The 12,252-nt window shown below is 45.6% G+C and overlaps 1 protein-coding gene across 2 annotated transcripts in view; it reads left to right on the top strand.

Moving 5' to 3' along the window:
- HNF1B (HNF1 homeobox B) overlaps positions 1-12,252 on the top strand; it is a 63,103-nt gene that overhangs the window by 28,979 nt on the left and 21,872 nt on the right. For both annotated transcript variants that reach the window (XM_066635524.1, XM_066635523.1), the window contains exon 4: positions 433-671. In XM_066635524.1, the coding sequence (XP_066491621.1) occupies positions 433-671 (239 nt within the window). The remainder of the gene's footprint in view (positions 1-432; positions 672-12,252) is intronic.

Here is a 12,252-nt window from a genome sequence, read left to right as displayed (position 1 = left end):
GAAATGGATTGCAGTATAATTCTGTAGTGCAAGTATTGTTGTGTACTCCCTCTTAAAGAGCCAAGACCGGTAGGATGACAGAGACAGTTTCAGTTTGCAGACAAGCCTGTATGAGTGGTTGGGCTTGTTCTCACCAACTCAGGGGCCTGATGGAGTAGGAACTAGAGGCAATCCACAGATTGTGGTTGGGCTTTTTCTACATCAACCCAAATTTTATGCATAAGGCTATTCCAGTCAACTGAACCATTATGACCACGAGAGGAGTTCTGCCAATGTGCTTCTGTTTGCATGTATTTAGCAGCTTTGCCTTTAAGCCATTCCTGCCCAACTGGGATCAAAGTGTACACCTGTGGGCTGGGCAGAAATGGGTTAAACAAAAACAGCAGTTTATTGCAGCCTTTTCCAATGTGTCCTCTCCATTCTTTTCCCCAGGGCAGAATGCCTCCAGCGGGGTGTGTCCCCCTCTAAAGCACACGGCTTGGGTTCTAATTTGGTGACAGAAGTTCGTGTATACAATTGGTTTGCCAACCGGAGGAAGGAGGAAGCATTCCGACAGAAATTGGCCATGGACGCCTACAGCACTGGCCAGCCTCATAGCATGAACCTTTTGCTCTCCCATAATTCCCCTCACCATGCTCAGTCCAGCTCTTCCCCACCAAGCAAAATGCCAGGTAAGCAAAAAATTGCAATGCATTTTTTCATTGCATTTCAGGGATATTTTTCAAACGTGACGACAAGTGCTTTTTAATTATCATTAATACAGAGGCATTAGTGAATGCGGTGCTGTACAGATCTATTAATATATACATTTATTTTTATTTACTTTATTGATACTCCACCTTTTGGTCATAGATTGAGGTGACTTATAGTCTTTAAGGATTGTTGTGAGCACAAAACGAGGGAAGGAACCAACCATGTGTAAACCATCCTGAGCTCCTTGGAGGAAGGGCGGTATAGAAAGGTGAAAATAAATAAAAAGAGCAATGAAACAATATATAGTGGGACTCTTGCATCCACAGATTTGACTCACCGCAGGTGCCAGGTTCCCAATTCTAAATTATAAGAAAAGCATGAAAATCAGTTTTCCTATCTTCGCATGGCAAAACCAGGCCATTTCTGAGCCTCTTGGGACTAAAAATAGCTCTAAAGACCCACTTCCAGGTTGCATGGATGTTTCTCCCAGATTTGCCCCAGAATGCATCGCAATTTTGCCATGCGAAGGTAGGAAACCTGTTTTTTACGCTCTTTTGTTTCATTTAAAGACATTTAAACTGGGACTATCAACGGATTTCGGTGTTTGCGGAGGGTTCTGGAAATGAACCCCTGTGGATACCAAGGACCCACTGTAAAACCTAGGGGAAAAAAAAACACAGCTGTGATATAAATAAACTGTTGTTTTTAGGTGTCACTTGAAGATGGGAAGAATCAGGCCAGCCTAGCTTCCCTGGGCACAGTTTTCCAGAGCTATAGGGTTGCTCCTGGTTGCTTCTGGCTGCACTTCTGAAAGCAGCAGACTGACAAGCAGAGTGTCTATGGCTGATTTTAAAAGCTGGGCTGGTACATTACAATAAGTACATAGGCATAAGAAAGTTACATAAGCAACAGAGATAGCTCCCTGTTCCCAAGGAATTAACAATTCGGAACAGACAATATGGAAATCAGAGGGATCGGAAGGGTCTGATAACTGTGCTTGTCAGTTTGTTTCAGTGTATAGAACCTGGGAAAGAGACTCCTTTAGGTCAGCACCCCGTGTCCCATTCCAAGCATTGTACAGTATCTTGCTTTATGATGAGGACTCGCAACTCACTAAATTAGTGGCCTGTTTTAACTTACCAGTAGCTGAAGGAAAATGTAGAGCTACATTGTTAAAAAGAACTCAAACAAACAGAACATAAGAAGTACTTTACTGGATAAGAAGCAGGTCCATCTAGTCCATTCCTTTGGACTGTTCTCAAGCCAGATGCCTATGGCTGTTCTCAAGCAAAGCATGAAAGGAAACAACCCTCCCCTGCTAGAATCTGGCACTCTCTTAGAAACATAAGAGCCCTGCTATGATATCAAAGGCTCATCCAGTCTAAGATCCTGTTTTGCAATGGCTCACGAGATGCCACTGGTATCTTTGTATATGGGGGTTCCATTTCCAGAATTGGCCCAAGACCTCCCTGTGCCTAAGGTGGCATGCCAAATGCTGACACCCCCCTTGGGAGGTGCCTTGCAATGTCTAATACTGCTCCCCCTTATCCAGCACTCCCCCTTAGAATAGTGGCCCTCTGCTGCGGCTTCTCCTCCTGCTCCCTGGGTTTGCAAAGAAAGTTAGAAATGGAGGAGAGAAGAGCAGTGGGCTAGAATGTCTCAGCATGGTACCCGTCACTCTCCTCTCTTCCACACTTTATCTTCTGCTTCTTCCTTTTTGAATTCAGGAATGGGAGAAAAAGGAGGAGATGGTGGATGATGGGCAACCCCTGAGAACCTATAACCTAAGGCAACTGCTTCGGTTGGTCTCATGCTTAGGCTGGCCTTCTCCATTTAGTTATACAGGTGGTGCCTTGGTATCCATGGGGAATCCGTTTCCCGCAGATACCAAAACCCATGGATAATGAAATCTGCAGGTCTTGGCACCTGTAGTCCTCCTTGGGGAGGGCTTAGAACAGCGATTTTCAACCGTTTTAATCTCACGGCACACTGACAAGAAACTGGTTGAAAATGGCTGCCTTAGAATGTCACTTTTGGTTTTTGCCAAAAACCGGAATTTAAAGGCCTTATAAGGACTTTGGAGGTAGAGGGGGGGCTTCTCTGCTCCTCTGAAGGTTTCATAAGGCCTTTTTCAGGTTTTCACTGAAAACCAGAAGTGATGCTCTAAGGCCTTAGAAGTTATTCTGAGGGCTGTGGAGGCTGCACTCAGCTTCCCTGGCTGTCTGAATGCTCTCTGGATGTGACCGCAGCTCTGCTATAGTTGCGTTTGGAGAGCTACAGGTCAGACCTGAGTCAAATCTTGCAATGAGATGAGAAATCCGAGGATGAACATATGCAACCTGTAGTTTATAAGATTGTCATTTGTCCTTGTTGCAGGGCTGCTGTCAGAGGTTGGCTAGGTTGAGCATGCTTATTGGACCACCCACCTAGTAGTCTGATCCCTGAACCCTTGATACTAGCGGTAGCGTAGTACCCAGTGCACATCAGGGGTTGGCCAGGGGCACCATGGGGGGCCCAGTGCAGGATTTTGCCCCTCGCAACTTTGTACTAAGATTTCTTTTGTATAATCTGACAGTGGTTTGGGGTGTGTGTGTGTTTTGGTCATGTAGTTACATTTTACTTCTGTGTTGTGGATTACAAACTGTTGTTTCCTGGCTTGCCTATTGGCTGAAGTTTTGCACTTGGTAAATTTAAGTTAAAGATTCCTTTATACACTGAAGATAATCCAGTGTAAAACTAGAAAATCAAAATGCATCATACACATGAGAGCCATTTGTTTAAAGATAGCCAGGTGGAGACAAAGGAAAATTTTGTTTCTTTGGCATCGGGATTCTTTCTTTCATTTTGCAGCCTAATCTGCTGTGTGTGCATGTGTGTTTATGGTGTATCTGTCTGACTCTTTGAATAGACAGAGGATTGCTCCAAGAACAAATTAGTGTGTTTCAAGGGGTGAAAAAAACTGCAAGCAACATTTAATCTGAAAGGAAGGAGAGTATTGGAAAGGGACAAGGCTGGAGGAGAGTGAAGTATAATAGGGGGGGTGGAGAAAGCAAAGGGGGCAGGCTGTTTTGAGTGAGTGGTTGGTGCAAGAAGCATTGTTGGGCAAAACAATCCCCATTGTTCTTGTACCTGTAATCTACACACCAAAGTCAGTGAGCTCAAGAGGCAAACAAAGGAGATCAGCTTTCTGACAAGCGCTAGGGTCGTGTGGGGTTACTGTGGGGTCACTAGCCCTTTTCTTTTGGGTCTCTCTGATGGTTCTTTAAACAATGCAGCATCCTCTCTTTTTCCCCCCCTCTCTCTGTCTTTTAAAAGGAGTGAGTGGAGGGGCTACAGATGCCAACCATCCCATCTTGGAATGGGAAACTATAAACAGCAAACACCTTGCAAATTCCTTTTATTTTTTCAATGGGAGGTGGCCCAGACTGCCAATGGGGGTCTGATTAATCAGCCTTTAGGCATAGACCTTGTTGCATAGTCATCCCCATGTTGCAAGTTTTGTAAGCCTGTCATTGCAATTAGATCAGGGACAGTGTAATCCTGCAAGAGTCAATCAGGATCGCATTTGGACTGGACTCTGTAATTGTCACTGAATACGATTCCCAGGACTCTTAGTAGAAGTTTCAACAGGCTTGTTTTGATATGAATTTGTTTGAAGTGTAGATAGATCAGAATGAGTGAGGCATACTATTTCACGGGGTGGAGCTGACTTTATCCTATGAGACATACAGCAGTCATTTGAATTGCCCCTCTCATCTTAACAGTGTAGAAGTCTTGAACAAACTGAACAGAATGCATCATATGCATGAGAGTTGCTTGTTTAAGGACAACTGAGCGGAGACAAAAGAAAATCTTGACTTTATCAAGTAAAACTTTCATCATAGATTGAAATCTCATTGCTGATTGCTGTTGGTAGTACTGACAATAAAGAGCTCATCATAGATTAAAATAGGGGCCTGCTTTTTGTCACACAGGCATATGCTTAATAAGAATATTTATATATACTCTTTGTTGATTTTTTTCATCAAAGGAATTCTCATAGTGATTTACAAAGAAAAGAAGTAAGAAGATGATTCCCTATCCCAGAAGCCCTCACAGAGACATAAGGGAGATGCCTGCAAGAAAGGCACACTATACCCAGTCTTATATACTGGGTCTTTCTCTCTCCCTACTGCACACAGCAGAGCTGCCACTTTAAAAGGTTCCTCTTTGCCCCCTGCGTGTTGCTGAAGACTTTTATCTGTCTGTTGTAAGCTGTGTTCATTTACTCTGCAACAGCCTGTCCTCCACTGAATTAGAAACCAGAACAGGGTTTGTTCTTTCAGTTAAATATATGGAAGGAAAAGTATGAGAAGCTACCTTTATATCCAGACCAAATCCACCTAGCTCAGTACTGCCCCTAGTGGCTGCCAGCAGCTAGTGGAGGAGGGTGGCATCAGAAAGCCAGATTGGGCGCTGTCCCACTGCCTTCAGAGGGTCCACCCAGCCATGCCAACCCCTGAACCCTCATTACTGGTGGTTGTGCCTGCTATAGTCATTGGGGGCACTAGTGGTATCAGTGCATCACCCCCAGGATGGACTTCCTCCCATGCAGTGGGCGGGGCAACACCCCGGGCGGTGATCATGGCAATATACCATTGCCCCACCCTGGTTTTTTGGCTATAACTTTTGATGGAATAGAGAGATTTCAACGTGGTTTATTTCATTGCATTCTTCACAAAATTACACATCGAGTGATACATAACATGATGGTATTTGAAACTACCAAGGTTTAAAAAATTTTGGCCAGTAGTGGTGTCACTCCCCCCCCCCCCGTGTGTGTCACTTGGTTCACCCACATCCCTGAACCCCCCTAATGATGCCACTGGGGGGCACAGTGGGAGGCCAGGAGCAGGGCCATGCACCAGGAGTCTCAGCAACCTGCCATAGGCTGTGCCACCTGGAGATGCTGTGGTTTGAATCTGGGGCCTTCTGCATGTAACTCATATCCTCTACTACAGAGCTATGCCTGATTGTATCAGAGGTTGAAGCTGGTGCTTTACTACTAGCGAAAGCCCTTTCCCTAAGAACTGTCAGATCATGCACTGTCATGTTTCGAAACATCCCCAAGTGCATGAACTGGTGGGCTATGCATTGCATGGTGCCTTGCTGTTGTGGTGCATGTGTTTAGATGCATGTGCACTAAATGAGAGGCACTGCCTCCCCGCTCCAAAGATTTAACTCCTAAAGACTTTGGGAAGGGAGTGGAACCCTGAGAAACGACGACTCTAGCACAACAAGATTGTAGTGATTGCCAAAATGGGGACATTAATACTTTACTAGGAAGAGATGTCAAAAAAGTGGATTATCTTTGGTGAATAGAGATAGTGGGGGCGTATGTTACAAGCAAGGGAAAAATATCTGAATTTAAGTAGCTTCCCTCACCCGTGGTGGCTCTGCATCCCCTCCGCTTTCCTCTCTGACCGCAGTGTGACCCTTGTGCTGGAATGCCCTGCACAATAGGTGACAGAGAGGGGAGCCTGCCCTCCTGTCATGGCCTGATTGCTTACAAGATGCCCTACGAGCACATTGTCAGCAAAATCAGCTGTTTTCAGTGTTTCCCCTGCCTGCCTTTACAATAATATACCAGCATGGAGTCCGGGGGTTGTCATGGCATTGTTTCCCTGCACCCCAGGTTATGCATGCTTAATTGACAATTAAAGTTGAAGCTTTGAACCATCCTGGGTGCCTTTGATGTACCCTCATCCTTCCAGCATGAGTTGGGTTCCCCTACGAGGCTCCTTTGTTTTTTCTCTATTAGGGGCCACTGGGGTTGTTTTAACCAGTGTCCATTTATCCAGAAAGGATGGAAAGAAGACCCTTAAGATGGGGTCTCCCCTCCTCCCTACATCCCTTCCCTTTTAGTAGCACTGGAGTTTGGGTCAACAAGAGTGGCCCGTCCTGTAGTTCTGAGGGTTCAGATATATTAACTGCATAGGAGAACCAACTGAGGTCAGAACTAGATGTTGGGAAAGACACAGAGCTGCCACAGTTCTGTCTCTAAGAACATAAGAAGAGCTCTGCCAAAGGATCGGACCAAAGGTCCATCCAACCCAGCATTCTCCTTCCTTGTGTGGAAGTCTTCAGGTAGAACTTGAAGGCAACAGCTCCCCCCAGTATTGCCCCCCAGCATTTGGTATTCTGAGATACAGAACCTTTAACCTGGAGATTCTGTTTAGGTATCACAATTTTGTTAAGCCCATTCTCATCTGTGAATTTGTCTAATCCCCCCTTTCAATGCCATCTAGTGCAATCGCCATATTTTGTGCCAGTGTATTCCATAAGTGAACATAAGTGAACTACGCATTTCTTGAAGATGAATTCTCTTGTCATGGCAATCTTTTCTGAGAAGACAGCAAGATAACCTTCCCTGAAAGGTAGTCTGTCTGTCACTGCCGAATTTCCATGTTACGTGGGGGTACTAGATATGTTCACTCTCAGTTCACACAGAACAGTGGTGAGTCCAGTGGTAAAAGGGGGGGGGAAGGGAGAGCCTAGTGCCAGCCCCCCATACTCGAGCTTTTGGTGCCCATAAATAGCTGGAGGAAAAAAAAGGTCATTTTGACCACCTGGTAACTCTGCTTGGCAGAGCAGCTGATGTGGAAAAGGTTCCCTAGAGACAAAAAATTTCAAAACTACTGTTGTATAGAAGATCCTTCTTACTGGAGCTTTAATATACCCACCTGCACAATAGGACGGGGTTGGAGTCTGCAGTCTCCAAAGCCCAGCTGTTTCACTGACCCCACTGATGGTTTTCTCCATGCTGGGATTTGAACTGTCCTTGCACTGATTTTGTAGGGTTGTCTAGAGCACTAAATTCCTTAACCTCTTAATAGCATGCCGCAGAGGTGGGCCTGCAGCCCATTTGCTCCCCCCCCCAAATTGCTGTCACTAACTAGAGCACATTCCAAATTATTTTCAATGGCCAGGTGCAATAGGATTTTGATATTGAGTGAAGTTGTAACATTATTACACGTATTTAATATACCTTTGTAACTTGTACTGGACATACTGGATAGGATGGGGTACTGGTGGTATTGCGGATGTCAGTCTTTACTGCGTCTGCCTTTGCAACAACCTTACAATTGTACATCACTGAGTGGCAAAATTTTCTGGATTCCCCCCTCTTCCCCTGTGCCAAAATTGATAGTAGACATTTTAGGATTATCACCCTTAGAAGCTACCACTTGGTCTATTGTTCATCCCAGAAGGCATTGGTTTAGTGCATCCTTCTTACTGGAGAGCCAAGATTTGGTAGCCTTGCCAACCTGACCAGGGTCTGAAGTCAGGTAAGAATGCCCAGTGACCATGACTTGACAAAAAGGGTGGAATGGTGACATCATCCACCAAAGGGCATGTATGCTTATGTCAAAGGATGCCTTTGGCTCTTGACCCTGACACTGACTGAATGACTACTGTATCATTGGAATCCAGCCCACTTCTTGGTGATAGTTGGTGCCATGGTTGGCGGGAACCATTGTCCAGAGGAAGTTAAACAGGCCTATGTTTTAGGAAGTTGGGTCAGATTTGCTGTTTGTTTTTCATGCTTGCCTTTTTACCTACTTGCTCTTGTTTTGCAAGACCTGTGCCTGAACCCTCCATTGCCTAAATCGTTCTGTATTTGCCTGCATGTAACAACCTCTGGCCCCTTTTTGTCAGCCACCCCTATTTTAATAAACCTCCCTGTTGTTTTGGTCTTTGACCTCCTTGGCATTATCTTAGCCGGGGGGGGGGGGGGGGTAGTGAGGTAAGTATTGCAGGCTCTGCAGTGTAGGTACATGTGCTGCCATTGCTGTCCTGAATGGCTCTGACAGAGAGTGGGAGGGGCCGCTTAAATGGTGCATTGTGGCACCTGCAGTACTTACTGCACTGCTCTCCCTCTGACTATGCTACTGCACCTTGGCCTGATTGACTCAGTGGAGAGCATGTCACCTTGCCCTACAAGACAGTACTACATCCATTTTTTGGACCCCCTGGGAATCTGAGGCTGCTGCCACACAATTAAACCCCTCCAATTTTAACCCTGTGGTTACTTCTGTTGTATTCTGCCACAAGGATGATTTGTGGGGAGAAAGGAAGGGTACTGGGAGCAAGGCCTCTCCCTTCAACCAACACATACTGTAACTCCCATTTTACAGGTGGAAGATGGAGGACCTAGAGATGGAGAGTTGCCATCTGCATCTGCTTTGCAGCATATTCAGACAGCACCCTTTCCCACTAAATTGCCCTGGGGCACAAGCCAACAAGCCTGTTGCCCAAGCTTCTTTGCAGCTGCTGTGGCTTCCTGTTCATTTAAGTTAAGCTTACACCAGAAAGTTTCCTAATGGATAGGATCTGTGATTCTAATCTGCCTGCTTGTCTGTCTCGTACTTTAAATTACATCCACAATCCACATCCTAAGGCAATTCCCTCACTTTCTTGAATGGGAGGGGCCATCTCTGACCAGCGACCATCCCATAATGCAATGGCAGGATTCTCTGTTCCATAAGTTTGGGTTAGCCTACAATGTCTAAAAAATAAGTAGAAATATACACCAAAGTCAAATACAAAAAGCTTGTGTAGTGTATTGAACAATTTGCTGCAGTGGGAGGGGGCCATAGGGGGAAGGCAAGAAACTCAGTAGAGCATCTGCTTTGCATGAAGAAGGTTCGAGGCAGTGGCGTAGCTAGGGGGGTACAAAGCACTAAGTTTTGCAGGGAGCCTTACCACAGAGTGCAAGTGGCCCCTCCCCAAAATGCCTCTGTTTTGCTTCCCATGCCTGGAATTGCTCTGAAGGGAGGGGCCACTTGTGCACTTTGGTGAGACTCCCTGCAAAATATGATGCTTTGCACCCCCTCTAATTATGCCATTGGTCCAATATGCAATCCTAGAGGCACCATCACGAACAGGTAGAAAGACCCTTGGAGGAGCCACTGCCAATCAGCATAGATAATATTGAGCTGGATGGAGCAAGCATCCAGTTAAGTCGAAGGCAGATCCGTAAGCTTATATCATGATGCAATACACTGCAGGACCATTGCAAAGACTGAAGCAGCAAAGTGCAGGATCTGGACCCGAGGATTTTGAAGAGGCACTGGAACTTAGAACCTGGAGCCTAGAAATCTGCAGATGACCGGGGACTGTTGCCTAAGCAAGACCCTAATGCCTTTCCAGCAGTATTTTGTCTAGGCCCGAACATATAATCTCCTTTACTTAAGGGCCTATCAGAGCAGTGGTGTAACTAGAGGGGGTGCAAAGCACTAAACTTTGCAGGAGCTTGAATGCGCCGTGCCAGCAACCCCTCCCCCTCCCCTTCGTAGCCATTCGGGCCGTAGGAGCAAACCGGCAGTATACACTGCTTGCACTCCACCACAGTGAGTCTCCCTGAAAAACTCAGTGCTTTGCACTCCCTCTAGCTATGCCACTGTATCAGAGCTGTCAACGTTGCAGCTTCTCATTACTTGCCAAAAATATGCAGGGGGTGGATCTTTAGGTTTATAGTAGGCAAATGTAAGTGGATCCACAGGTGAATCTCTGAGTAATTCGCAGGAGATCAGTAAGAGCTTCTGACTCTCGATTGTATAACCATAGCAACAAGAAAAAAAATGTGTTTTTCTTGTTGCTGTTATGCAACAACAGTCAGTCAACCAGAGCTCCACCTGAATCCCAACCTGCCTTCTGTCCAGTCATAGAAGCCCCACCCAGGAGTACAGAGCAACCAGGAATCCCAGCTCCTGTAGGAGTGAATCTCTCATATTGGCAGCCCTGGTGGGGCCTTGTGAAAATGTTCAGTTTAGACAAGCCCAGGATAAATACTGCTGTGCAGTAGAGTAGCAACAGGAGGGGGGCAGTGCAGTAAGTGTAAGTGGCCCTGTGTAAGTGGCCCTTCCAACTTTCCGTTGGAGCCATTCTGGGCAGTGATGGCAATGCTCCATCTGGGCATTCTGGGCTCTGACGGCAGGTAGGAGGGGCTGCTTACAAGGCGCGTTGCGGTGCCTGCAATACTTACCACACACACCCCCGTAGCTACACTACTGCTGCTGTATTATCTAAAGTCAGCCAAACTAGACGCATCCATATAGAGCTCAGTCTACCTTATTTCAAGACAGCACACTAGAATGACCGCATGTCCTTTGTTCCGTATCCTATTTTGTGTGTCTACTTTTGAGATGTTTAGAGAGCTGTTTTCTGGACTTGAGAGGGTCCAGTATGATAAACCTTGGGGCCTACTTGCCATTCAAATGCCCCAAGAGGGACGGTCCAGCCGTTCCCATAATATACGCTTTCTTGCTCATTATTGTGTTTTATCAGGCCAACATGTTGTTTAGGAAACTTTTCTGCTTTTATTGGGGATAATTAGAGCTTTATGGCACCATCCAAATTGGTGGGAGCCCAGTCACAATAAACTGGTTTTATCGTGGACATAAATGATTCACTTTACAACCGAGGTAGATTAACACTTTCAGGCTTTTTTTTTTTTTTGAGTGGCAGCCTCCTACTGTCTTCTGTCTTTCCATCAAATCCATTCATTATTGGTTGGGGGTGGGATGTTAGAAAGGGCAAGAATGTCTGCTTGATCAGCCTGCTTGCGGGGTAGGATGGAGTATCCCCCAAAGTCAGGTGGGCTCATGACTTGGAGTTGGTGATGGCAGAGTTACTTTCCCCTGTGGTGTGTCTCTCTCTGTCAGGGAAAGAACTGAAAATGTAACAGCCAATATTTGCAATGCCTTTCCATAAATCTATGGTGATGTGGCATCATTCTGAATCATTCGTGAGATTGTGTGTGCTCATGGTGTTCACGGAGCTGGGAAAAAGTGCTGAAAAGGGCAAGCAATATATTGAGGGGTTAGAACACATTTCTGACGAGGAAAGGCTAAAGTGTTAGGGGCTTCTTAGTTGAGAAAAACAGTAGCTAAAGACTTCATTTGATGTGCCCACAAATGCATGCTGTTTAAATTTGATTCCAACCAGAAGCTCTTTTGAAAAATAAATAAAACAGGCAGATTGGGAGAGGGGGTGATTCTTGGCGGGACCAGGCTGTGCAGGGAGGAGGATATTCACTCTCCCCAAGTGCTGTCCTACAGGCAAACGTTGCCCTCTTGAAGCTTGCCTTAGAAGTGGTATTCTATTTTTTTTAAGAGCTTCTGGAAGGGAGCAAACTGACAGCCCAATCCTATCCACACTTACCTGGGAGTAAGCCCCCTTGACTATAATGAGATTTAATCCTGAGTAGACAGGCATAGGATAGGGCTCTTAAACAGCAGGCATTTGCACGCATTTCTAATTTGGTGCTGAGGGTAAGACATATTTAAGGCTACACAAGTGTACATGGTGCAGACAAGTAGAAAACGAGAACTTCTTTCATAACATTACAACTTGACATCATCCACTGAAATGGATTTGCAATAATTTCAGGACAGGTAAAAGGAACATAGTACGTCATTAACCTGTGGAATTCACTGCCACAAGATATGGTGCTGGCTGCTAGCTTAGACCCAAACTATGTGTTAACATTTATCACATGAGGGTATAGTTAAAGGC

The sequence above is a fragment of the Tiliqua scincoides genome, chromosome 8, assembly GCF_035046505.1.
Source record: "Tiliqua scincoides isolate rTilSci1 chromosome 8, rTilSci1.hap2, whole genome shotgun sequence".
In the NCBI taxonomy this organism is placed as follows: domain Eukaryota; kingdom Metazoa; phylum Chordata; class Lepidosauria; order Squamata; family Scincidae; genus Tiliqua; species Tiliqua scincoides.
The sequence above is the reverse complement of the archived record's forward strand: the minus strand, read 5'-3'. Positions and strand labels throughout refer to the sequence as shown.